General features: G+C 40.1%; 2 protein-coding genes across 2 annotated transcripts in view; both read right to left on the reverse strand.

Moving 5' to 3' along the window:
• The window catches only part of LOC119411943 (serine/threonine-protein phosphatase 6 regulatory ankyrin repeat subunit C-like), a 1,101,338-nt gene that overhangs the window by 644,391 nt on the left and 429,240 nt on the right, over positions 1-27,707 (reverse strand). The gene's annotated exons all lie outside the window — the stretch shown is intronic.
• srgap2 (SLIT-ROBO Rho GTPase activating protein 2) overlaps positions 1-27,707 on the reverse strand; it is a 74,802-nt gene that overhangs the window by 1,970 nt on the left and 45,125 nt on the right. Inside the window, exons 3-22 of the mRNA XM_037678947.1 lie at positions 25,872-26,034; positions 18,682-18,744; positions 16,736-16,951; positions 16,303-16,431; positions 12,605-12,826; positions 12,412-12,513; positions 12,123-12,320; positions 11,867-11,951; positions 11,291-11,318; positions 11,007-11,037; positions 10,283-10,343; positions 9,989-10,066; positions 7,461-7,595; positions 7,260-7,365; positions 3,913-4,137; positions 2,631-2,710; positions 2,145-2,325; positions 1,633-1,770; positions 997-1,210; positions 812-922 (exon numbers count right to left, since the gene is read on the reverse strand). Coding sequence (XP_037534875.1) covers positions 812-922; positions 997-1,210; positions 1,633-1,770; positions 2,145-2,325; positions 2,631-2,710; positions 3,913-4,137; positions 7,260-7,365; positions 7,461-7,595; positions 9,989-10,066; positions 10,283-10,343; positions 11,007-11,037; positions 11,291-11,318; positions 11,867-11,951; positions 12,123-12,320; positions 12,412-12,513; positions 12,605-12,826; positions 16,303-16,431; positions 16,736-16,951; positions 18,682-18,744; positions 25,872-26,034 — 2,566 coding nt within the window. The remainder of the gene's footprint in view (positions 1-811; positions 923-996; positions 1,211-1,632; positions 1,771-2,144; positions 2,326-2,630; positions 2,711-3,912; positions 4,138-7,259; positions 7,366-7,460; positions 7,596-9,988; positions 10,067-10,282; positions 10,344-11,006; positions 11,038-11,290; positions 11,319-11,866; positions 11,952-12,122; positions 12,321-12,411; positions 12,514-12,604; positions 12,827-16,302; positions 16,432-16,735; positions 16,952-18,681; positions 18,745-25,871; positions 26,035-27,707) is intronic.

The following is a 27,707-nucleotide window of genomic DNA, read 5'->3' on the forward strand; positions in this document are numbered from 1 at the left end:
CAAGCATGAAGGTGACAGTGGAAAGGAAAAACTCCCTCTTGAGGAAGAAACCTTTAGCAGAACCAGACTCAGGACAAGTGGCCATCTGCTTCAACTGGCTGGGTTTGGTAGGAACAGGAAGGAGGAACAGATACACAATGGCAGGTCGAGAATCACATGTTGAGATAGAAATAGTATCAAATGATAGGCCTGTCACAATAACAAATTTTGCTGGGTGATTGTCTCAGAAATTATTGCGATAAATGATAATATTGTTTGAAATTTGACAATAATTAGTAATTATCCAGTGTCTTCAGTAGAAAAAGACACGAAGAAACGATAAAGCCGAAAAATGAAAACGAGGTCAATAATTTGCATTTATCATACGATTGATTTATTGTTTATTGCAACAGGCCTATCAAATGAAAACTATTCAATTGTAACAAATCATTTTAGGAAATGTGGTCAATTTGTCCTCCAGTAGTCTAAGCCTATGGGCAGCATAACAAGCCAACCCTAATTATAGGATTTAACAAAAAGGAAAGTCTTAATCCCAGTCTTAAAACTGGACAATGTGTCAGCCTTAAAAACAGAAACTGGAAGTTGGTTCCACAAGAGAGGAGCCTGATAACTGAAAGATCTTCCTCCTATTCTGTTTTTGGAAACTTTAGGAACCACAAGTTAACCTGCAGTCTGAGAGTGAAGTGCTCTGTAAGGGAAATATGGAACAATAAGATCTCTAATATAAGATGGAGCTAGGCTGTTGAGGGCTTTGTAGGTTAGAATTAAGATTCTGAATTCTATTCACGGTGCAGTAAGAATCTGAATGTACCTGTGAGCTGAGCTCCACCTGGGCTATGACCTCAGGGTCTAGTGGTCTGTGGTTGCTGAAGCTCTTGGAACGTCCTGCAGGAGCCGTCTTCCTTAACTGTGGACTCTCCACCTAAACGTACAGATCAGCCTCTGTTGAATACCTTCAGCTTCACGAGCAGCCTGTCTTTTTATGACCTGCAGTACCTTTGTTTTGAGCGAAGAGTGACGAGTGACTGAGTTGAGGATGCTGTGAGCACTGACGGGACGTTTGTCTCCGTTGTCCTTCACCAGAGCCCCACCTGGAAGAGAGGCTGCTCTCACTCCTCCTCCCCCACTGCTGCCAGTGACTGGACTCGTAGTGTCGCTCTCTGAGCGGAACGGTCTCCTGATGTTCCCGGGTTCAGGTCGTTTTCTCATCCTGAGGGCAACAAAATGTTTCAGTTACACGCTTTAAAATAATTGGCCAAAATGCTGTGGTTCACTTCAAACTCATGGTTTGGCATTTATTGCCAAACAACACAAACACGTTCAAACGAGCATGTGCAGGGGTGGTGTTATTTTGTGTAAACTTTGAACACAACATGAAGGATTTTTACACGAGGAACTTAAATTTGAGCTCAAATTATTCCGGGTATGTACATGGAAAAACAATGAGAGCAAACAACTGGGGTAATGTGAGAAACTTTAGCTTCCTCACAGGAAAAAAACGTGATTATTTACCCTAAAGGGCAAGTTGTTGTCTGCTCTCTGTAGGCAAGATTTAACCTAAATCTATTTAATAAAAATAATGAAATTGTGCAGCATTGATGCTCTGAAATCCTACTTGTACATAAAACCCACTTGTTGACGTTGGCCAGATAGATGTCCGCCACATGCGGTCCTGTGGGGGAGGCGGCGCTGCCTCTGGTGGACACTCTCTCCTCCAGCAGGTCTCTGTTGTCCACATCAGGCTTTGGACTTCCTCGTTCCACTTCGGGTCTGAAATAGTTCAGAAGGAAATTCTTGCTGCGCTTTAATCATGAGACAAACTGGAGTAAAAACCACTCAGTAAAACGTTCCTGTAAGTCTGACAGAAAAATCATATTTAAAATTTGTTTAGGCTCTGATTTGTAGTTTGAATCCCAGCAGATCAACTTCTACAGAAATGGGAATTTCTTGTGAATATATTTGTTTAGTTTTCATCAGACTCGATAACATTTTAGCTTTTTCTCTGAGTTTTGAAGAGAAAATAGTTTTTCTATCAGTTTCTGTCTATCAGAGGCTTTATCCCAAATAAAATATGCACTTCAACAGAATTTTTTCCAGATCTCGACGCTGACTTTTGTTTGACAAAGACAGGAGAACAATCTTACGCGTCTTGAATAACGATGTACTGGTGTGGCACCAGTCCATCCACCCCGTTGTGCCGACCCTCCCACCAGTCGTCGGAGGCCCGCTGGAACAGAAGCAGAGAGGCGCCCTTTTTGAACGACAGCTCCCGACTGGTGCGGCCCGTGTAGTCGAAGCGAGCGATGGCCTCGACCGGCTCAGACTCTGAAACGGTCAAGGTGCCTGAGATTCAGAGGATGGAAAACAGGAGACAGGAAGCGGTAGAAGCATGGCAAGAAAAAGGGAGAAAAATGGCAGAGAGATGGAGGAGGAAGGGGTGCCAGATTAGTGCATAAGCAGTTAGTGCTGCTGCATTCGCCGATTACACGTTGAAAACAACTGAGCAATAAAAGCATAAAGTCGATTGTTACTAGAGGTGAAAACCACAATAACAAACGAGCAGCAGGACAGATCACAACGAACGGCAGACAAAATGAAATGTGTGGTTTAAAGTATACAACGTTACGCACCATCTTCACTGTTGTGGCCGACAGAGATGGCGTCAGGTGCCGGCTCTTCCACGCGGGGGGGCTCACAGTGTGGACTGTCACTACAGTGGACACAGAGGAGAAGAAATTTACAAAGACACATGCTAAACTTTCACGGTACACACCAAGAGCAGAACTCAGAGGAAGAGGGCCGGCACCGGAGGAGGGGGCGTGCCAAAGAGACCATCTTAGCACCAACATGACTGGTTTGTTCCACTTTGGAGTAAGCTGTTGGGGGAATCATCAGTTTTGTGTTGTGTGTTTCCTTGACTGATGAAGCCTTCCGGATGGAAGGTGAAACGTTTCAGCACAAAAAAAGAAACTGTCCAGATGATCTGACTGAAAAATGTTGGATTGTACACCTGGATTATTGAGCATGGACTTTGTTGCTCTGTATCAACTCCCTCTCTGCCTGCAAGTAAAATCTCTCAGGAACATTAAACACAAAAACAGCTAATTTTTACAGATATTGAGCTTAGATTTGGCGTGGTAGTAGCCGACAGTCATTCACAACACATACTCCAAGCACCAAGAGATCATGCAAGGTGACCTGAGATATCCCAATGTCACATTTTTCGAAGTTTGACCAAAACGGCAATAACTGTGAACATAAATGTTTAGTTTAAATCCCTGCCATGGAAGGAAGGCAGTGGGCGATTTGCCTTCCCTCAAGGAATGCTGGGACTTTTCCGCTTCCTTTTCATTTCCTGTATTTTTCTGCGTCACTTGCTGAAACAGGAAGCTTGAGTCAAACGTTGTTTATTTTTATAAATACATTTGTCATCTGCTGCCATGTTTCTAAATGGACTAAGCATCAATTGTGCGCCTTTTCCCTGAAATAAAGTCGGTCAAATATCTAATTTCCTGGAGAAAAAAATCAAAGAGTTTAACGAATCCCAACCAGCCGGTGTGATGAACGGTGTTTGTCTCGATGTTCCACAGAATTAACAATGTGGCTGTTTCAGAGTTCATAGGACCTCAGTGATTGACAGTAATCATAACAGTTTGCGCCACTACTTGTCGTTGGAATAACATAAAGAAACTTGGCCATTGTGAGCACTGCACTGTAGTGCGTTCATGCTGTGCACATCATTGGCTGATGTGGTCAGGCGCTGCTTTAATCTCTCCTGTGACGGACAGTAAGCTGATTCTCGTGGGCCCCCTAGTTTTGAGCAGAGCAGACAAGCTGAGCCCCCGCCCTCTCTAAACCCTTCCCCATCCTCTCCTCATATAAAAATTCCCTAGACTCGACATTAGCTCTCACCAGAAGTCATCTCCGGCTCCAGGGATGATGTAGATGGGACCCTGCAGGTCCTGCGGCCCCAGGAAGATGGTGTCATGGTGGATGATGATGGTTTTGATGAGCTCGTTGACGTGAGCCTGGCAGGAGACCTGGTCGTGGCCTTCGGGGACAGACATCAGGGTGGGGCCGAAACAGATGGCCAAGTTGTAGGGGTCCATCATGTTTTCCTCACTGTACTGAGACAAGCTGTGGGGGTGGGGGAGATGAGGCAAATTAGTTTTATGGCATTGTCTAAATCCCTAAAATAAATGTAAACAAAGTCACAGGAGCAACCACTGCAGGTCTTTAGAAACCCAAAGCAAACTGGTGTATGTGAAAAACTTTAGACCCATCCAGTCCAACAGCAAAAACCACAGAGAGGAGGGGGACATGGAGCTTCATGAAGTGTGTTAAAGGAAGAAAAAGAAATAAGAACGCTGGGGGGAGGCCAGTGAATCACTCCTGTACAAGTGGAAACTCCACCGTCTCCACATGAGCTGTCTGGTTTACTCAGGAGTCTCAGAAGTCAGTCCCCCCCCCACTCCACTCCATCTTGTCCTCTTTCACGTGAAGGTTTTGTTTTTTTGTACTTGAACAAAATGGAAGGCTCATCTCCAAATATGCAGATGTGTGCATGTTTGCATGTGTCCAGGTTTTACGTTGTACCCGTGTTCAAAACCGTGTTGGACCACGGAAGGCCCTCGCACGGTTTCTTTTTTTAAAGTTCAGATTTTTAAAGACTGATTTTTTTTTTTTTTTTTTTTCACTTTATCAATGTTTGTGTCCAAGTACAAATATTTAATTTATTCTAAGAGGAAATGTTTGAACAGTGGTCAGTTTATATTTTCTGCATGTCCAAATATCATTCCAGCAGAATGCAAACAAAAATGGACAGCAGGGGACAAAACTTTGAAAAGAACAACAAAATAATACTTTTTTCCCAAACGTTTACCGTCTTATTAAGAGAATTTAAAGGTACTCGTTGAAAACTATAAAATGGGTTAAAAAGTTTATTCTGAATTATATCAAACGGTGCAGTTTGAAAAAGTTTACTTGAACAGTTTTCCAGATATGGAAGAATCAGACAGATGAAGAATCATGGAGAAGACAATTAGGAGGAAGTAAAGGACACGGACGGGAATATATATATTATTATATTTATTATACAATATATATATATATATATATATATATATATATATATATATATATATTATACAATATAACGTTTTTAAATTCATTACATTGTAATGAATACCTTTAGCATATTTTCTTAATAAAACAGGATGCTATTTGTAATTTTTGTTTCATTTTGGGGCTAATTGTTGCCTAACAAGTTGCTTTCATTAAACTGGAGAAAAATAATCTGCACATTTAAAAACTTTACAAGGAACTTTAGAGTGTTTTCTCATTCATGTAGCTGCTATGCTAACGTGCACGCATAAAAATAACAGATCGTGTCTAGTTTTTGTTTATTTATTTATTTTTAAATCAAGATGACAAGCACTCTGCGTATTGAAGTTATTTAAAAAAAAAAGTGCTTTTATTTAGTTAAAAACAAGATATGATCTAAAATTGCATTTATTTTTTTCATACTGGGCTTTCTTTGTCAAAACTTATTCAGACCAGGAAAACAAAAATAAATCAATGTCACATTTCTTCATATTTCATAAGACGTTGAGCTAACCTACATTTGGACAGCTAATGGTATGACTTTAAAGTTGTTTTGGTTTATTAAGCTTTCAGTAAGAGACCAATGCTTTGGACTGAAGTGAAGCTATGAAGCCTAATGAGGAACTGTATACGATACTAGAATATAAAAAAATAAACTTGATATGAAGAAGGAAATTAAACAAAGCCTCAAAGAGCAAAGTTTTGAATTCCTAAAGTAATGAAAGATTAGCTTCTGCCTCTGCAACTTGATATTTCATCACAGTTCACACTAGACCTCTTATAAAGATTAAAGGATGTTGAGATTTGGTGAAAATATCTAAATATGTGAGTGTGGTTGTGGAAAATTGAGAGTCTATGAAATAAGTGGATTGCAAGAGTGTATTTTGAACCATTGTAATTAGAACAAGGTTGTTCATTATAATAAAGAAAAAGCATTTAGTTATGATTAAATGTGCTGCTTGCACACACTAAGTTCTGCTATTCAGTATTTAACTCAAAGCAATCTGTTGGCTCCTTAGATAAATAATGGTATTAACTGACTTTATATGTATATGAATGTTTCTGTACAGTCCCATGAGACGACTTCTGTTGTGATTTGGCGCTATACAAATTAACTGAATTGAATTTTTAATTATATTTTTACGTACAGTGCCATATTTTAAGACAAAAGTCAATTTGGTGTCCACTTAAATAAGGCACTGATATGAGGTAAAGACTGTGCAAGCTCTTCTATTTCATTAGACATAACAGCCTGTTTCAAGCCGATCCTAATTCAGTTCACTGCAATAAATTAAATAAATAAGAAGAGTTCAACTAATTTCAATTAGTTACAATTCAGCTCAAGTCCGTTACAATCAGGGGGTCAGTCAGGTGTCACTCCAGCTCGTCCAAAATGCTGCAGCTCGACTCTTAACAGGAACTCATTGGTTTGAGCACATTTCACCAGTTTTGTCCTCCCTTCACTGGCTCCCTCTACGTGTCAGAATTTATGTTAAAATTCTCATGTTGACCTGTAAGTGCCTAAACGGACTTGCACCCTCATCTCTCTGAGCTACTTCAACCATATGTTCCTTCTCGGGTGCTGGGATCATCTGATCAGCTGCTTTCGTTTGTACCAGAAACCAGGTTGAAGCTCAGAGGAGATCGGGCTTTTACAGTTGTGGGCCCTAAACTCTGGAACAATCTGCCCCTCAACTTTAGACAGACCACTTCACGTCCTGTTGTTAAATCTCTTTTAAAAACACATCTGTTTTCACTGACTTTTAACAGTGTGATTTGATTAGTATTCATTTGTTTTGTGTTTTTATGTTTTACTACTGATGCTTTTAATGACAGCTTGTTATTATTTTTTTCTTTAATTACTACATTTGATCTTATTGTTAAGCACTTTGGTAACAGCTGATGTTTTAAATGTGTTTTATAAATACATTTGACTTGACAATCAACAACATCCTTTAAACCCCAGTGAAGTGCTGCTGATCTCATGCTGCTGATTTATTTCATGCATTGCATTCATTCGTACTCATCTGCTCATGTTCGTGCTGCTGTTGCTCGGCGTATTGTTTTTGCACCATTAGTGTTTAGCATATTTCCTCATATCTTAGATCTTATTTCACTTTCAGGTAAACTTTTATTCTGGGTGTCCTGCTACTCACTGGTTGAGGAAGGCGAACAGGTATCTCATTATAACGAGGGTTTTACTCGGCAGGCCTTGAAGGACTTTCTTGATGTGGACCGCCCGCTCCTGCAGACTCTCCATCGCTGGAAAACAAGACGACACCACCGCCGAAGAGATTACTCAGACAATCAGATTTAAAACAGACACACAAAGGCAAACCTGAGGAAGAGACACTCACAAACACAGGAAATGAGGTCATGGAAGACTTCTTTAGGGAAGAGGGCGCGCTCCAGTCCTCTGAAGTAGAGCTTCAGCACTCCGGCTATCGAGTCGATGTCGTGGTCGTTCTGGTCCCCTGCCAGCGGGTCTTCGCCTAAACGCAGCCAAGAGGAAGAAGTATCTTCTAATGAGTGGTTCTGTTGTAGATGGCGCTTTGAACGCCCTTAGTTTGGAAATTCAGAGTTTAATTCTGACCTGATAAGAGAAGCTTACATCAAGCTAAAGACTTTCTTAGCCGTTTCGATGAAAACTACTAAAAAAATCTTAAAACCTCCATCAGTTTCACATTACACAAACATTGCAGGGGAAATATAAAATTCTATCCAAAAGTTCAAAGTTCATGCTCAATAATCCAGGTTAAAAAAATCCATCAAAGTTAAGTCGGGTCCTCTGGATGTTTTCTTTGTGTTGAAATGTTTCGTCTTTCATCCAAACGACTTCATCAGTCCGAGGAACTACAGCTGTGATTTTTGGCCAGACCCGGCCTGAATTATGTGCTTGATGGGCGGGCCGGGTCTGTCTCGGGCTTTTGATGCGGTTCTACGAATCATACAGCACAAAGAAAACTAAATAAGAATGCACAATATAAAATTGTGTTAATCTACTTGTTGAGGAGGAGGCAGTAAGTTTACTGATGAGGATGAAAAAGAAATAAAATAGTGCACAGATGTTAATCAGACTGTGAAAAGAGAGTAGAGCTGGCGCATTGCGCAACAATTGCACATGTGGCCCAGCCCGCCCTGCTCCTATCACACATCTGAGAATTTGTAATTGACTCACAAGCGACATAATGGAGCTGGAAAATATTAAACAAAAGCTAAAACTGGGAGAACTCATTCTACAAAGCCAACACAGTGAAACCTGCTGATGCGTGTCAGGTCAGGTGCACGCTCGGGTTCGACCGGCGGTTGAAAGAGGTAAAAAAAAAAAAAAAAAAGACATCATCTTCATCTTTCTTCATCTTTAGAGTTGATTTTTTTAGACTATTAATTTTGTATGTTAATATTCATTTGGTGACTTGATAATGAAGAAATCTTATATTTTCCTTTTGTTACGTTTTTAAAATTGATTTGCTTACAAAAGCAGTAAAAGCTTAATAAAAAATAAAAAAAGTCTTTATTTTTCAGATTCAGGCCTTTAATTACAATTAATTAGTCAGGTCGGATGGACTTGCGACCTGTCCAGGGTGTACCCCGCCCCTCGCAGTGATTGCTGGACATGGGCACTGGTAACCCCCGTGACCCAAAATGGAAGAAGCGGGTAAAGATAATGGATGGATGGATTATCGGGTCTGGTTGGAAAAAAATCCATACGGGCTAGGGCCGGGTCGCGTCAGATTTTTTAGGCCCGAATGCAACTCTACGAGGAACCACAACAAACTCAGTCCCATAAGTGGCTTACTCTATTGGGCCAACCAGTTTGATGGTGATAAGTAGAGATGCACTGATCCGATACCAATATTGGGATCAGTACCGATATCTGAAAAACTTCTGGATCGGGTATCGGTGACAATGTGACCGATCCATGACTGGGTAGATCTATTCACTCTAATTCTAATCTTTGTACCCTGAGTGACATCACGCGTTCGCGTACTGACTGAACAAATTAAAAGTTGTGTTGTTTTGACATGTTTGGCCAAGTGTGCTGTTATGGTGCAGAGTTTTCAATAAATTTGTAATTCAGTACCTTCATGCCTGTGTTCAACAAAACAAATGTTTTAAGTTAATTCAGCACTGGGTTTGTAAGCTCAAACATCCAGATGGACAACAAAAATCATGTCATCTGGATCTGTTTCAGAAACGGATCCAGATGACATGATTTAGCCATTTTTGTGTATTCAGCACAGTTTTTCTGTATCAGATCGGTATCGGTCTGACAAGAAGCTGCAGGTATCGGATCGGAAGTGAAAAAAGTGGATCGGTGCATCCCTAGTGATGAGATGGTTTCTGGAGTCCGCCCTCTCCCCCGTCGACCCCTCTGAGGCAGCCATAGCCAAAGTGGTTCAAAACATCACAGTTCATGCTCAATAATTGTTCCTCAGAGGAGTCGTAGGGGGACAGGGCAAACTTCAGAAACTGTCTTATCACCATCAAACTGGTTGGTCCACTATGTGAAGGTGCTATCTATGGGACTGAGTTTGTTGTGGCTCCTCGGACTGATTGAGTCTTTTGGGTGAAAGACAAAACGTTTCAACACAAAGAAGCCATCCAGAGGACCTGACTTAACTTTATTGAATATATCCAAAAATGCTACAACTTAACTTCTGCTACACTATTTCCAGAATATAATTTCTATCCAAGTACATAATTGAATAATGTGAAAGTGACAAACATCTCCAAGTTATGACCAACGAGCTATCTACAGAACGCAAGATATTAATTGTTCACAACCTTCCCAGAGAACCCCACTCAAATTATCTGAACTATTACTTTAAAGAAACGAACACTCGGACATTAGGGTCGGTGCATCTTGTTAGTGTAGTTTCACCTCGCTCGAAGGCGTTCTTGATGTCATTGACCTCCACCTGAGAGCCTGACACTCTGAAGATGCCCTCGTGCTGCAGACCTACACACACACACACAAAGAAGTTACAGCCTCTTGTACGTTTTCACTCAGGATATACATTTGTTGGTTTTGCTGTTCAAATATAAGAAGTTCTGATTACATTTTCAGTTCAAGCCAACCCCACAACCAATCACACTCCCCCTAAAAATGAAACGACCAATCGCTGCATCGAAGAGCTGATGCTAAACCTATCGCTTCGGAGGAGAATTTCCTCACCATGGTGACTGATGAAGCGGATGCAGCTCTCGACCATCAGCGGAATGGCTTCACCCGAGTCCTGAAACAAAATAAGGAGGAATTATTCCTGTTTAATGAAGGCATTATTGGAAAAGAAATGCACACACAGAGCACATTTTCTTCACAGGCGTGCCTGCACATGCATTTACAACAGTGCATGTGTTCAAGAAAAATGGATTTGAGACATGGGTTAGACACAGTGGGTGCAGCTGTTGCTAGGAAACCACACTTTCCCCTTTTCCCTTTGTTTGTTTCGGTTTTCCAGAAGTCTCTCAGACGTTTGACTGTGCAATAATTGCTGCATGATAAATGCAACAGCAGTTTTATCAACACAGCTGTAGTATTATTTGTTGGAAGCTATTATTGGGAAAATTTAATAATAATTAAAAAAATATTAGGAAGTCAGAGCTTAGGACAGAAAAATAAACAAGTCACCCCACAAGGGGGAGCTATAAACATGAGGTTCCCTGATAGTTTCATTTTCATCAACTTCTGATTTAAGATGGGGAAAAAAAACATAAATATACACATTTTGTGCTAGATTTATCCGTCATAAATTAAGTTTCACCAGCGTCTAGATGTCAGAGCAACTCAGGGACCAAAGCTGCTGTGAGAAAATGTGGTTTGAGAGAAAAACGAAGCGGCAGCGGCTCCGACTGAGAAGCCAGCAACCACTCAGAGATACACACATCCAGATAATTACCTGCTTCCGTACGGTCGAGTTTCTCCTTCCACTATGAGGAGAAAAAAGAAAAAAAAATAACAGCACTCTGTCATTACGCCTCCAGTGAAACTATTTATAATCACAACTCTGTTAATGCTCTATTTGTATAAACAGACACATGTGCACATGTGTTAAAAATATCTGCAAACAGCTACGGGGAAAATAATGTCACAGACTGCCAAGGGATCAGGTTGCAACACTCAAATGGTTTTTGCACGTTTACTGGTGGGAGAGAGCATATTTTCATCCTTCACCACACCTACCTGGCAAGGCAACAGTCAGTTTTCTGACCTACAGGAAGGGAAAGCAGGAAGAAGAAAGAAAGAAGTCGGAGAGAAGAGAGAAACAGAAACAAGCGTTTTAATGGACGTGAAGAAACAACTTGAGGTGAAGCATCACAGTGATTTACAATAACACAGTGCAGTGCAGTCTGATACAGTGCAATGTGATGCCATACTATATGTGATATTATACAATACGGTATGATGCAATACGATAAGACGACACAGGAAAACAGGATTTCCACTCACAATACACACACAAACACACACACGGGGTAACGGAAACTCTGACTTGTGTGACCAGAAGAAATGGCCCCCACCCCCACATTTAAAAACACAACTGTACCCACGTATGGTCAGTGTCACTGTGACCTTCTCCTGACTCGTACACAGCTTGTGATTATTTGATATATTAAACTCATTCTGCTTCACTGCTGTGACCCTGATGTGTCCCCACTGCACAACTCATCTCTCACACACACCCCTCTCCTTCTCACTCCTCCACTCATGCAGATGGGAAAAAAGGGACAACAAGCAGAAGGTATGAAGGACACTCACTCTCTCCTATGGTCTTCTGGATTAAATCATGCTTGGCCTCCAGCTTGGTGATCAGGCTCCTTCCTTCTAGGAACTCCTTCAGCTTCTATAAAACACACAAACCAACAAAGACTTACTATATATGTGGATTGTATTCATTTACGAAACATGCCGCGTGTGCATATCTTTGTCCAATAGAGGTTTCGCTAAACTACAACTAATGTTTGTAAAAAAAAAAAAAAAAAAAAAAAGATCTGCGACCAAAGATGTCACTGACTGTGAAGTAAAACTGCTCCGTCTCCTGCTGATTGGCTCGTCGCTTGGCCAGGCTGGGTTTGCTCAGATAGGATTCGCTGAAAGTGGACTTCACCGACTCCATGCTGTTGCTGTGGTGGAAGCACTCGGAGACGTCGTAGTCCTCCACCGTCACCATGTCCTGAATAGTGGACAGAGTGGCCTCCATGGTTTTCTTCACCTGGTGGACAGAGGAGAAATAAAACAAAATATGATGAACAAAAAAGTGGAAAAAGTGCTGATTTCAGAGTAAAGCCAGAAAATTGTCTGACCTCTTCATTCTCAATCTTCAGAGTGGAGAGGCGAGACTGCAGCTGCTGACATCTCTGGAGAAGGTCCTCTTCCAGCGGCTGCTGTGAACACACCACTCCCATCTACAAAAGAGTACACATACACATCCACGTATGATAAAACTCATTTTTAGACTTTCTCTAACTTTGACACAAATGAGAGTGAGAACCATACCGTGTCTCCCATGTGAGACTGGAAGTCAAAGCGAGCTGGTGGACAGAAGACATTGTTGTAGGTCTCCATGACTTTCTGTTTGTCCCCGTTGGGCTCCAGACTCTCTGCTGCTCCTTCCAGTGTTTCCAGCCCGGTGTGTTTGGACGTCTCCACATTCTGCTCTGCAGATAAGTACGTCCTCAGGGCGCGATGCAGACTAGCATGGTAGCCCAGGTCACAGCACTGTTGCACACACATTCACACACTTAGTATGAAATGAAAGAATTTGTTGTAAAGTTAACAGTGCACATAAACAATGGCTTTTCACTTTATGTTTTTTCCTCTTATCTTTTCAAAGCGCTGTGGTACGTAACCGTTTATTAGAGATAAATTAAGCAGATTCAAAATATGGATATTAATTAAGAGAAATACGTCTTTAAATAGCCTGGTTGGGATGGGATCTAGCAAACAGGTGGAGTTTGGATGAAGCTATAATTTTTGACAATTCAGAGAGATCAACAGGACAAAAAGTCCAAACATAAATCCGGTTCTAGTGACATTTTTTGAGTTGCCTCATCTGATGGGGAACCAGAGGCGATAGTAGGAATGATGGTTTGGATTTGTTCCCTAATTGAAATAATTTTATTTATAAAGAACCTCATGAACTCATCACTGCTTATAGTTGTAGGGATGCATGAATCAACAGAGATGGGACTTTTTATTAGACTAGCTATGGTGTTGAAAAGGCAACTGGGGTTATTTTTATTCTCATTAATTAAAGATGAATAATATAAAGTTCTAGCTTTACGGAGTGCTTTTTTATAAGTTAGCAGGCTATCTCTCAAAGATAAATTAAAAATTTCAACGTTAGTGGAGCACCATTTTCTTTCCAGCTTTCTACATGCCTGTTTTAAAGTGCATACAGTAACTTGGAATTGAACCAAGGAGCCAGTCTCCTCTGATTGATTACTTTCTTTTTCAGCAGAGCAGTTTTATCGAGTGATGTTTGCATAGAAGTTGTACATTTATCAACCAGATGATCAAAGCCACTGCTCTCTGATGCATTGCTCTGCAAGACAGAGGAGAACGACGATGGAAGAGAATCTTTAAATTTGGTTACAGTGTTTTCGGATAAACACCTGCTAAGATGAAATTTACTCTCAGTGACTGTGTAGTTATTATTCACAGATTTGTTTATTTTTTTTGTCTTTTCAGTCAACAAGAAAGGCCGACAGGAGACGTAAATAATAAACATAATTTGGAGCAATGTCACAGTTCAAACATTGATGATCAATAGATTTTAGCTCCCTTACAGCTTATTTAATAAATCTGAACAGTGGTGAAAAAAGTATTTTACATCTTGCTACTGCTGCTTTTACTACATGGCATTTATTCAACAAAGTACCACAAGCATTCCTCAGGAACTTTGGTTGACATGATGGGATCCCGCAGCTGCTGCAGATTTTGGTCGGAGGAGTTTTAGGATTAGCAAACACAAATCGAGCTTTGTCAAGTTAAACCTGTTTTATAGCTCAGTTCATCGAGTTTCTGCTGCCTAACTTGATAAATCAGATGCATAGCAGTTATAAATGATATTATCCCACTCTGTTTACTTGTCACAGCTTTAAAACTACACTGAGTGTACATTTGTTTTACTATTACTCACAGATTTGTTGTCAGTCAATAAACACTCACACTGCTGAATAATTTCAAACTGTAAAATGCAAACAATGACGACAATGATTTTACATGAATAAACTAAATATACAGTGTTTTTTTTAAGCTAATGTGGCTGATATGTAAGCAGATATTTATTTATTCATGCACCATAAATAACTGCAAGTTTAAAATAATAAAATTATATATACAGCTTACAGTGTAGTAGAAACCTGTATTTAAAAACATTAGGGCCAGAGCTTACAGTAGGATGTCTGATGTTAGGAATAGTAGGAAGGTTGAGAACCAATTGATTATAAACTCTTAAATTACAAGGAATTAAATAAAAACAACAATTCTGTCTCATCACACAGCCTGATGCTCACATTTGCAAAGCTTTAAAGACTATACAGGCCACTAGATGATGTCATCAGTTGTGATCTGAACACAGGTAATAAAATAAAAAACATAGAAAGGTTTAAAGTTGCAATAATATTCCACTGATTTTCCTATGGGGACTGCCAGTTTCTATTTGGTAATAGTCTGATTAGACAGATCTAATATGATATTTAGGATGATTCTCTAAGGCTGAACATGAACTTTGTAAATTGTGTATCTGATGTAACATTCATGTAAACAGGTCTGCAAGTTCTCTAAGGAAGTCAAATTTTTACTACTTCCCTAGTTTTCCTTACAACTTACATGATACCATACCATACCGTTTTATTTATAGAGCACTTAAAACAGCTACAAGGCCAACCAAAGTGCTGTACAGACAGAACAATAGACAACACAAAGCAATATACAAAATGAAGTAAATCAAAAATATAGACATAAAAACGATGCAGATAATAAATATGACGACAAACCAGTGTGGAGCGTACAGGTTCAAAACACAGATCCTCTGGTGTTGAAAGCCACCGAATAGTAGTGGGTTTTTAAACGGGATTTGAAAACCGAGAGGGAGGGGGCCTGTCTGACAAGCAGAGGTAACTCGTTCCAAAGTCTTGGTCCTGCTACAGAGAAGGCTCTGTCCCCTCTGCGCTTAAGACGAGTTCCTGGAACTGTGAGGAGCAACTGGTCTGCTGACCTCAGGGAACGTGGTGGGACATACGGATGTAGCAGATCAGAGAGATGAGGGGGACGAAACTGTTCAGCGATTTGTAGACATACAAGAGTATTTTGAATTAGATTCTAAGGTGAACCAGTAACCAGTGCAGTGAGGCCAAAACTGGTGTAATGTGCTCTTTTTTGCCTGTACTGGTTAAAAATTGGGCTGCTGCATTCTGGACCAGTTGTAGTCGTGCAATGGAGGTCTGACTGATACCAAACAGGAGCGAGTTGCAGTAATCAAGCCTAGATGTAATGAATGCATGCATTACTGTCTCCAGGTTATTTTTGGACAATATGGGCTTCAGTTTAGACAGCCGCCTCAGTTGGAAGAAACATGATTTAACAATCATGTTTACGTGATTGTTAAGTTTCAGGGAAGGGTCCATTATCACGCCCAGATTAGTGACTCTTTGTTTTTCTGACAGGGATAGAGCAGAAAGGTCGATGCAGTGGTTTATGATCGTGTCATTGGGAGGGAACAACATGACTTCAGACTTCTTTTCATTGAAACTTAAGAAGTTTCTACTTATCTACAGTTAAATTGTACAAATCTTTGTTTGGAAGTTTAAAAATAAAAACATCAAGATGTGTTTTTAAAATAATCAATCTAAGCTCTCACCACTAACATGACTAAAAATGTCATTAAAAATAAACCTGTTGTTGGACCAGCAGGCAGTGAAATGTTTTATGATCAAGCAGAAAGCAGACTGCTTTGTGCTTCACAGATAAATTTTTTTTTTTTTGCCACTGGCTGTTTACAAGCAATCACAACAAACTTTAAAAGTGTTGGGAAATCAAAAAGACGAAAGGACAGAGGATGGCCACTTTGCACACTTCATTAGAAGCACTGAAGCTAATGTGAAGAGACTGACCCAGGGGAAATCCCAAATAAGGTCACACAGAGCTAAAACCAGCTCCTACAACAGGGCTGCTGTGCTTTATTTACTCACATCGATGATGTCGGAGAGGTCATGGATGTAATATTTGAAGACGCAGCTGTTGGTGGCCTCCAGTGCCAGCAGGTACTCATTCCTGGCCTTGATGGCCTTCAGCTTGTTCTCAGTGTACTTTGCTTGTCTCTGGATTTAAGAAAAGGAGAGAGAGAGAGCAAAAAGAGAGAAAGTAAAACAAAGAAAGCAGGGCTGCGGTGACAGACGGCAGGAATAAGCGCTAAAGTGAAATAAGTCAGTATTGATTTGGGCTGATAAGAAGTGTGGAATCAAACTGCTGTGACAAGCTCCAACAAGACAAGGTTAGCGATAATCCACCTATAAATAATTCACGAGACGTACGCACGTCTTTGTGACAACAGGTGAGGCGCTCAAAAACAGCCATCCTATGTCTGTTTGATGCCTTCGACATTCCCTCCGCCGCCCTGCTCACCTTCTCCTTCATCTTCTCGATTTTTTTCACACTGGAGCGTCGGACGACCTTCTCGTCGCTCTTGATGCTGGCCAGGGTGTCAGGGGAGCGCGGCGTCTGGCGATCTTCCTGTCGACTGGAGCGTCCCATCTGCTTCTCCTCCTGCTTCTCCGCCTCCTTCAGCTTGGACTCGGCATTGATGCTGTCAGTGTTGTTCATGTGGTACATCTTCATCACCTGGGAACAACAATAGAGATGTGCAGATAAACATGCTTTACCACTGTAACAGCAACTTTACAAGGAGGAATCACAACATGCGTCTCTGATACTCCAAACTATTGCATTTAGAGGGTTCTGTATGTGTAGACCTGTCACGATAACAAACTGTACTGGGCGATTAATCGTCTCAGAAATTATTGCAATAAATGATAATATTGGAAATTTGACAATAATTAGCGATTATTGTCAAATTTAAGAAGAAATGTTGGTTAATTTTTGTGTATAGTTTCATTATTTGACCACTGGATGGCAGTAGAAAATTGTTTGAACCAAAGGATGGATAGTGAGGGAGCGAGCAGCATGTCTCTTTAAGAAAAATGGAAGGGAGGCCCCATGACCTGACATGGGCTGTCTCTCCTTTTATTTGGTTCTCAAAATGGCGGACGCTTGGTGTGGTTTGAGCTCTTTAGCATAGCATTTTTCACACAAAGCTGTTAATAAAAATAAAAAAAACAGTAAACAAGCTATCAGCTTCTTTTTGCAGAGAAAAACAACTTTTTACACGAAGGCACGGGTTTCCACCGTGAATTTTGGAGCTTCGACAAGACGGAGGTTTTCCCCCCCGAGGTCGGCCTGTTAGCTTAGCTCGTAGCTTAGCTTCTCAGCGATCCAAAAACACGATTGGTTAAAACTGATTTTAAAGAGAAAAGAGAAAGGGAGGGGTCAGTGAAGAGCACCGGAGTTGAGCCTTTTGTCATCCAGTGTCTTCAGCAGAAAGAGAGAGGCACGAAGAAACAATAAAGCTGATAAATGAAAAGGAGGTTGATCATTTTCATTTATCATGCGTTTAATTGATTCATTGTTTATTGCGACAGGCCTATGTATGAGTTTACAATAAAACAGTTAAACACATTAAAAGAGCATTCATGAACAAAGCCAGCTTCATTTCTGTGACCACCACCAGAGCAGTCATTATATCAGACTTTCAAACACACTCTGACTCCGAGCATACATGTGAGCGTCAGTCAAACCAGATCTATTTCTGTCTTTTAATATAGATATAATTACAGCATAAGGCTTGCTTTTATGGGACAAGCTGACCTCAAGCTATGCTATGGCTCGCTTTAGTACAAAACCAACACAAACACTCCGACTGCCTCAGTCTTTTGGTGGTATGGTAAACATGTGGAACCAGATGACAATGTAACGTGACGCAAACAAAAAGAGTGAGGCCTCATGGATGTAATCTTTAAAACTATCACTGTTTAGCTTGGTAGAAAAGTGGATTTTCTAATTAAATTAATTAAATTCAAACTTTTATTTATACAGATTAGTCTCATTGAACCTTGAGGACTCATTTACAAGAGGCACCTGCTTTAAACAAAGAGCACAGATGAGGTTCAGACAGTGCTTTAATATATAAAGCACAATTAATATTAACGTTTTTATTGCAGATATCCGGTCAAACAAAGGTTACTGAAGAAACGGCCCTATTTAGGCCAAATTTTACGTACAAATATATATAATTAAGTCAAAAGATGTCACTCAAGAAACGCCAGCGACAACCTGCAGAACATCATTTGGCTTTTTTATAAGCAGTTCTTTGCTATTTTAAATTAAGGTCATATGAAGCAGCTTTAGCATCACATACACACACACACAGGAAACACATTTATAAACCGTCATATAAAAGAAAATACCATTTCCCTTTGATCATCAGCTATTGAGTATAGGTGTGGGTAACTTACTGTGTAAAGTTCAGTCAGAACTTTCAACAGGTCCTCTTGCAGTTGTACTCCAACCTCTTTGCTCTGAAAGGACAACGAGAAAAACACGGTCAACGAACAGCTTTAACCATCAGGTGATCGTAACCTGCAGGACAAACGTTCACCTGCCTGTTCTGTCGGATTCTGTTTTTGTTTTTATAACCACATGCAAACAACCAATTGGATGGATTTGTGCAACAGATGTTGATGGAGGAGGAAATGTCAGGATAAAAAAAAAAGGGAAAGATAAAATGGCGAGGTAACAACTCTGCAAAAAAAAAATTATAGAAAGATATGGAAGGGAGGACGGAGAGCAACACAAGCACGACCATAATCAAGACGTAAACACCAGGAGCCACCAGGGACTGATAACAGAAACCCAGAGTCAGTAAACGCCACACATTTAAGCTAACGCTCACACACAACCTTATTCTGAACTCTGCTCATGTTTTTGCATAAATATGTCAGGAGGACTGACCCAAACTAGCAAACGGAAAACATTTTTACTAAGAGTAGCACGGAGGTCAGCTCAGGTCATTTTTATTTGAACACCAGCAGAATGACATTTTGGACTGGGTACAATAAAACATTTATCCTCTGGACACATTACAGCCTGAAAACAGGCAGCACATGAGTTAAATTGACCAAAACAAACACGTTAGATAAAGTGAATAAAATAGAACGATTCCTTTAATGAGATAATATGAAAGAAAGGTAAGAATTACCATCAGCAACAGGAACTTTGTCAAACTAAAACACTTTAACGTCACATATCTGGACTGAACTGGTTTCGATGACCAGCATTTTTATCAAAGTCTGAAAGCAGGAAATACAGCGGCACGGTGTTTTTAAGCGGAGCTCAGTTTTTTTAGGTTAAGGTGCCTCGATAGACTGTGGGAATGTTTATGAAGCATTCTTACTATGATCCCATTATTCTGCCGTACATTTTTCAGCATCTTTCTCGTTCTGCATTTTTTGTGCTTTTTCCACAAATCATACATCAAAACGTTCAGCTCGTTCAGGACAATCCTGCTATGACTTTTGGTATTGGAGCAACTTTAGCTTTTTGAAATATTTAGCCTTTTCTGCCACTTTTTGTCTCATAGAAAATGAACTGAGCTCATTTTACATCCTTCAAATCCTTAGATCTGTTTACAACCTTTTACTGCTCCTTTCACATTTAGTTCTGCTTCAGCTTCCTTGTGCAAATGGAAACTTTTTTCCAGCTATTTATCATTGAGCATAATTATTGATTATTGAGCATGCATCAGGATATTTTTTCCAGCTACTTTCAGCTGCTTTTTTTTTTTTTCTCCTTTCAGATTATTTCTGCTAACTACAACATTTTTGTGCTTCTTCTAACTTCTTTCTGCTAATTTCAGTACGTTACGCTTCTTTCAGGGTTTTTCTGCAAGTTTCAGCTTTTTCTACTATTTCAGCTATTGTTTAAATTTGTTATGCTAAATTTAGCTTTTTCGGCTGATTTTGCATTTCTTGCACTCATTTCAACTTCTTTCAGCCTAATTCAGCAAAATGCGCTCTCTCCACTTTCTTCTGGTAACTTAAGCATCTTTCTGCTTTGTTTCTTTTTTTTTTTTTTGCTGCTTTTCAGCTGTTTTTTAATTCCTTCCTAATTTCAAGTGTTTTCAGATAATTTCAACCTTTTTGTGCTCATTTCATTTCTGCTTCTTTCAGCCTATTTGGGTAAACATGTTCTTTCTGCTTTTTTCTGCTAATTGAAGCTTGTTCTACCTTTTCAGCTAGCTTGTTAGCATTTTAGCTAATTTCAGCCGTTTCAGATAAATTCAATTTTTTTCAAGGTAATTTCTGCTACTTTCAGCCTAATTAACTTCTTTATGCTAATATCAGCTTGTTATGAACCTTTCAGCTTTTTTCCAGCTAGCTTCAGCTTCTTCTGCTCTTTCAGTTACTATTTAGGTGTTTTGATGCTAGCTTTAGCTTTTTCAGCTAATTCCACTTTTTTTTTTTTTTAGCTCATTTACCGTTAATCTCTTTCTGCTTCCTTCAGGTAGTTTAAGTTTCTTTCTGCCTTTTCAGCTGTTTTTTTCTCTCTCCAAAGTTCAGCTTTTTTCTTAGCTAATTCCCTAATTTTTGTGCGCATTTCTGCTTATTTAAACTTAATTCAGCAAATATGGGTTTGTTCCGCTTTCTTCTACAAATTTAGGCTTGTTCTTCCATTTCAGCTACATTTCAGAATTTTTTTTAATAGCTAATTTTAGTTGTTTTTCAGCTAGAACTTCTGCATTAAGCATTCACACAAATGCAATTTCTCTAGTTATCAGAAGTTTTTCGTAACATCAACACCTTTGAGCTCTGTAGGCCTCAGAAATGACCAGATGTTTAGGCCAAAGCTGGAACAGGGTAATGAAATGAGCCACTGTCTGAAAATTCATCACCACAGAAAATAAGTTTAAACAAACTGGTTACGCAGAAGTGGAACGACATAAAAAAAAAAAAAAAAAAAAAAAAAGTGTTAACAGTCCGATTTGATCTGAGGACTGTTTTCAGGAATGAGGGACTGATCAGATAATAATTTAAACAACCACTGTTTAAAAGTAACACACTTTGAAACATGAGCACGATGCACAAATTTACACTTTTGTTTTAGCAGAGACTTCAATTCAAAGCAGACAGGTTAGAGACTGCAGGATGAACAAAAGGATTCTTGGTGGAGGGAAAAAAAAAAAAAAGGCGAAGAAAGTAACAAAAAAATGGACGAGGAATGCGGAATGTAAGCAAAAACAGATTTTGCCAGCGCATGCTGAGCATCTGTCTCTGTCTGTAGAAAGGTAACGAACAGGGGGGAGGGGTCGCTTTAAAGGTTTGTAGGTGAAGTGGTAAAAAAAAAAGTTGGGATAAGGAGAGATATGGTGGAAACAGGGGGGATGGATGATATGCAGACATACAGTGCTGCAGACGGACACTGCAACATGTGAGGGAGAAGTGATGTTGTGCTGCACACACTCGTTAAAAGTACTTTAAAGGGGCTCGTACTGGGTGACAGAGACCAGACCACAGCCAATCAAAGAGCAATCAGGCTTGCTGGAGCCCTCCTACTTGTAAACAGTGGGTGTTGACCTTTGGACTCCTCAGTTTGCCTGTGGTCGCCTGGTCTAGCTCAACAAACCAGCACCTGGCACGCTTCATTAGAGCTGAAGTCTTGAGGTGCAGCTTAGACGACACGTTCATCAACACGATGCGTTTCATTAGCGCTCGCACTCCTCACAGACGTGATCGTCCACAAACAGAACGGTTCTGCAGCACTTTCCATCCTGGAAACAAGTGTGTGATATGAACGCACCGACTTCTCTAATACGAGCTGCGGTGTGCGTCGTAGCCTCCAGGACTATGTCAGAACTGAACTAATTATACAGCTAATTAACCATCTAAGCATTGTGTGGTAGTATGTGTGCAGTCTGTTTTGACCTTGTAAAGACAAATAAGTGTTGTAAAAAAGAAAGTACTATAAGTAAAGGCCCAGCAGAATGTCTTATTACCCAGTAATTAATAATAATAAAAGAATAACACGCGGGGGAAATGACAGAGTAGATGTTTTGGTCAAATCTTGAAAATGCCATTATGCACAGTCACAGTCAGAGTACTGTATATGTTGTGACTTAATATTAGTTACTACCTGAAGAGTTTGACCTCCACATTTGCAAAAATGACAGTTTTATAGCCGTTTTTTTTTTTGTTGGTTATGATGATTAGCTGTGGGGGCCACCTGAATAGAGCACTCCAAAAGTCCAATCAATCCTATCTATCCCAGTCCATCTGATGATTATTTCCTGCAAGTTTCGTTAAATTAATTTCAGTGGTTCAGGAGATATTTAGCTAACAGACAAACTAATGTGCTCACACGAACATTTTGTCTGATGTTTAGAACGATGGGAGTGAAGATTGGCATGCATTTTTCACGCTCATGAATAATCTGTAAAATGGAGCACACGAACAGCAGCAGCTCGGACATCAGCTGCCTCCGCCATGACGTTCCCTACAGATGGATTTACTGTCCACACACGCATGAAAAGTCAAAACTTCACTTCAGCTTTCCATTCATGACAATCCTCTCGTTGCACTACACCCAGCTGGATCTCTCCTCGCTTTGATCCTTACCTTAAACTTACCCCTTACTGGGCTGACCTCAAATAAATTGTAATTTTAAATCCAAACCAAAGCTTCGCTCTTTGAAGTGCCAACAACCTGCAAGAATGACCTCATCCTGCAGCAATGCTGACACACTCACAGTCAGACTCGTGCAGAACAAGCAGTCTAATTTGCCCATCGTGGAGATGAACAACCATCTGCCAGGAGGAGAACTCTGCATTAATATTTGCTTCATATTGCACAGCTTCTCGTCTTCACTCCCGCTTCTCCTCCACAGGTCACCCTTCTCATCTCTTATCTGCCAGTCGAGGAGGCAAAGATCAGTAAGACTTGTGTATGAAACTATAAACTGCAAAGGTTCAGGCTTCAGCTGACGTGCTGTCAGTCAATAAATCAGACAGGACAAAAAAGCAGATGCTGGGGAGGTGGATATGGACACGGCTAAAATATGACATGGATTCTGCTTCAGCATTTGAAGAGGACCATTCACCTTGACCTTTTAATGCTCCTCTTCACACATCAAGAAGTGCAACGACGATAACCTCAAGCCAAGTTAGGCTCGTGCGTTTGTGAGGAGTCTGGTTTAAAAGTACATCCCTGTTTTGAAAAAGTCCCTGTGTCCAAACCACTACTTGTTTCCATCTTACTGTTCCGTTCGAACTTCTTTAAACGAGACGACAGACGACGTCTTTCCAGTCACAGAGTGGAGCTCCTGTTGCTACAAGCTGTCATTCAGCTGAAGGACGGCCGAATGACGGGAGCATTCTCCTGAACTTTCCCCAACTTAAAAAAAAGTTTTTGCATCGTAAAAAACAACAATACAGTCACAGTTCGACTATCACCAAACACTTTTTTTAAGGTAGCAAAGTTTTAAATTTAATCTAGTGATTAAATCAAGATCTCTGAGCTTCAAAATAAGAAAAGCTGATCATTCAAAAGCAGCTGAAATACCTGACACCGAGTTAAACAAAGTGACTGTCAGCACCATCACTGGAGTTCTTTTACGTGTTTTGTACATTTGTGACTATAAACAAGTAATATTATATCTACAATCATTTCTATAATACTGTGGCATTTTTGTTTTTAAATAAAATAATTTATATTGTGTTTTAATCACCTATTGCTGAAGGGTAATAATGTTTTTGCTTGTGTTCTTTCAGGACAATCCTGCTATGACTTTTGGTATTAGTGCAACTTTAGCTTTTTGAAATATTTAGTCTTTTCAGCCATTTTTCTTCTCATAGAAAATGAACAGAGCTCATTTTACATCCTTCAAATCTGTAGATCTGTTTACAACCTTTTACTGCTCCTTTCACATTTTGTTCTGGTTCAGCTTCTTGTATAAATTGTAACATTTTTTCAGCTACTTTCAGCTAATTTGAGCTGTTTTTCCAGTTGTTTTACGTTCCTTTCAGATTCTTTCTGTTAATTACAACATTTTTCTTTTTCTTCTAACTTCTTTCAATTAATTTCAGCTTGTTATGCTCCTTTCAGCTTATTTCTGAAAATTTCAGTTACTATATAGCTGTTTTATGCAAATTTAAGTTTTTCAGCTAATTTCACATTTTTTGCACTCATTTAAACTTTTTTTCAGCCCAATTCAGCAAAATGTGCTCTACACTTCCTTCTTGTAATTTCAGCTTCTTTCTGCTTTTTTAGCTACTTTTCAGATGGGTTTTTTGTGTTGCTAATTTCAGCTTTTTCAGATAATTTCCACTTTTTTGTGCTCATTTCTGCTTCTTTCAGCACATGTTCTTTCTGCTTTTTATGCTAATTTAAGCTGTTTTCAGATAAATTCAAGTTTTCATGGTAATTTATTTTACTTTGAGCCCAATTAACTTCTTTCTGCTAATTTCAGCTTGTTATGCTCCTTTCAGTTTTTCTGCTGCTTTTAGCTTTTCCTGCAATTTTAGCTACTATTTGGCTGTTTTATGCTAATTTTAGCTTTTTAAGCTAATTCTACATTTTTGGAGCTCAGTTCAACTCTTTCTGCTTACGTTTGGCAGTTTAAGCTGTGTTCTGCTTTTTCAGCTACTTTTGCTAATTTCATGGGTTTTTTAAGCTAATTTACTAATTTTGAGGTTATTTCTGCTTTTTTAAATTTAATTCAGCAAACAGATGTTCTTTCTGCTTTCTTTTGCTAACTTAGGCTTGTTCTTTCATTCCAGCATGTTTTTTTAAAGCTAATTTTAGCTGTTTTTCAGCAAGTTCTTCAGCAGTGCATTCATATTGCATTTTTGCAGGAATTGCAATTTCTGTAGTTATAGCTACCATAATTTTTATACCAAGTTGCATTTCTGTTTTTAACTAAAATCATTTATAGTGTTTTAATCACCTACTGCTCAAGGGTAATAATGTTTTTGCTTGTGTTTGTTTCTCTTTTGTACAAAATATCAGCTCAGTTAATTGTACAGGCGTTTGGCTAAAGTTTGATGAGGTAGTTGGTGAGAGTCATCCTCAACACGTGCTGCAAGCACCAACAACACTGCATGAGAATGTGTCCATCATTTACAAGGTTGGACCAAAACTTCTACAACTCCATCCTTTCTTGTTATAAGTTGATCTTGATTCAAAACTCTGACATGGGCGGGGGATTTGAACTCCTTCAAGGAATGCTTTTTGTTGTTGTTTTAATACAGTATTATCGCAAAACTCTTGTATTTTTTTTACTCATGTAGTCATGCTCAGTTTTATGGGGGAGCGGTGGCACAGAGGTTAGAGAAGGTGGGCCTGTGATCAGAAGGCCGCGGGTTCAACTCCCCGAACAGACGTCAAAATGTGTGGTAATGGTGAAGCACCCACACCTGCCTCCACCGTCATTTGATCACTCTGGACCCTTGAGCAAGGCCCTTAACCCCCATGATCTGCTCCTCTGGGTGCCCTAGATGGATCTACTCCACACAGAGGGCTGTGGTAGCTCGGTGGCCTGTGGTTGCGTCAGGAAGGGCATCCGGCATGAAAACAATCACCAAGTCTTCGTGCGAGTTAGCTTGCTAAGAACGAAGCAGAGGGAAGTCAAGTGCTCAGTCTGAGTGTGGCTTTACCTTCTTGAAGAGGCGTCCCGAGTCCTCGCTGATCTGCGCGAATCGGGGTATGATGTTGTTGAGGTAGAGGTCGGACAGGGTGGCGTGGTCGCGGCTCTCCCTCTTCACCTGAAGCAGCAGCAGGTTCCAGCAGTTCACCGGAGATAAAATGGTCTGCTCCTTCCTGCATGCACAGAGACAGACAGATTTAAAATGCTTTCAACCATGTGCAAGCCTTTTTTTATGAATTAATTATTTTCCAACATTTTTTATCCGCTAATGCCACCTTTTCATATTGGTGGGTTGCACAGACACATGCCAGAAAGTGAGAGAACTCCTAGACAGAATTCAATATAAACCAACAGTATTATTCTATTTTTATTTATTTTTTATTCAAACAGAGTGCATGTTAGCCAGCCTCAACACAGAATATAGCCCGACTGTTAAAAGACAGCAAGAAGGCATAAGCCTTCCCCTAAAGCACAGGCGTTGTATAAAAAAATGAAAGAAAGTAAAGAGATCTGAAAACCACAGTCATTTTAACTACAATAAAATAGTTTGCTCTTTGCTGTATTGACTTTGTTATAAGTCATTACAAATCTATTTCAAATATGCCCGACAGTCAGATGTCCCGCCTACACAGCAACACAACAGTTTTTACAGAGTACACACACACACACATGCTGTTTGACTGCATGAGTGTGTGTCTACAATGAGTTACGAGCGATTTACGGATGATCTAGTGGGTAAAATGGATTATGAGTGAGTGTAAGTGGATGAAAGATGGCCTTTGTGTCATTAAGAGCAGCTTTAACTGGATGAAGAGAAAGAGATGCAAGGCATTTACATGACTCACACACGCACGCACGCACGCACGCACGCACATACGCACACACAGGGGTCAGGGAAAGTAGAGCAGTGACCCAAGCGTACACACTGTCAAGTACACAGAGAAGGTCTTTGAGTATAGAGTTGGGGGTGGTGTCTATGTGAAGGAGTGTGTGTGTGTGTTCAGGGTGTGTGGACAGTGATGGACCCGGGTGGTACAAGTTGTCACAGGTCAAATAACCGTCATAATACTCCAGCAGTGAGAAAGAAAAATAATAACCCACCTACAGATCTGTTACAAAGCTTGATGACTACAACACTCCATGAGTTGAGCTCCAACAGTCATGAGGACGAAAGTGTGTGTTCACTTCCCTCCGCTGTTTGTTTGTTTTCCGGCACGTCTGCCTGTGCTGGTTGCCCAACACAAAGACGCGGCTGCAGCTCCGCTGTCGTTTCAAGAAGCTTATTTCTGCTCCCTCATGTGACATGTCACGAGCGATATTCAGTGAAATGTCGCCGAAACCCCTGCCTGACTCCCACCTACGCTGAAATATCACTGAGTGCCCAGAGGTCACATGACCAGAATTATACAGACATCCTCAAATGGTACGGTCAAAGTTTTTGTTGCCTAACCTCAGTAGAAAAGGTAACGAGGTCAAAAAAGATGGAGAGCTGCTAACAAAACCCCACTATCCTAAATCGTGGGTAAACAAAGCTTACAGAGCTAACCTTTGTTACAGTGGCGAGATTTTATTTCACAGAATGCACAAAAGCTTTAAATTTAATTTCTCTATATGTTGCTTCAGAGGACTTCAAGTGATCTTTTAAAGTTGTCTTTATCAACAACAATGTTCAGTCAGGTCATCTGGACAGTTTCTTTTTATTTTTTTTCTGAGATGTTTCATCCTTCATCCAAAGGACTTATTCAGTCTGAGGACCCGCAATCAATCTGGAGTCCCACAAGCACCACACTCACATAGTGGAAAAAAAAAGTTTGCTGGTGATAAGATCGTTTCTGGGGCCTGCTCT

This window comes from Nematolebias whitei, chromosome 7 (assembly GCF_014905685.2).
Source record: "Nematolebias whitei isolate Nwh7 chromosome 7, NemWhi1, whole genome shotgun sequence".
Lineage (NCBI taxonomy): Eukaryota > Metazoa > Chordata > Actinopteri > Cyprinodontiformes > Rivulidae > Nematolebias > Nematolebias whitei.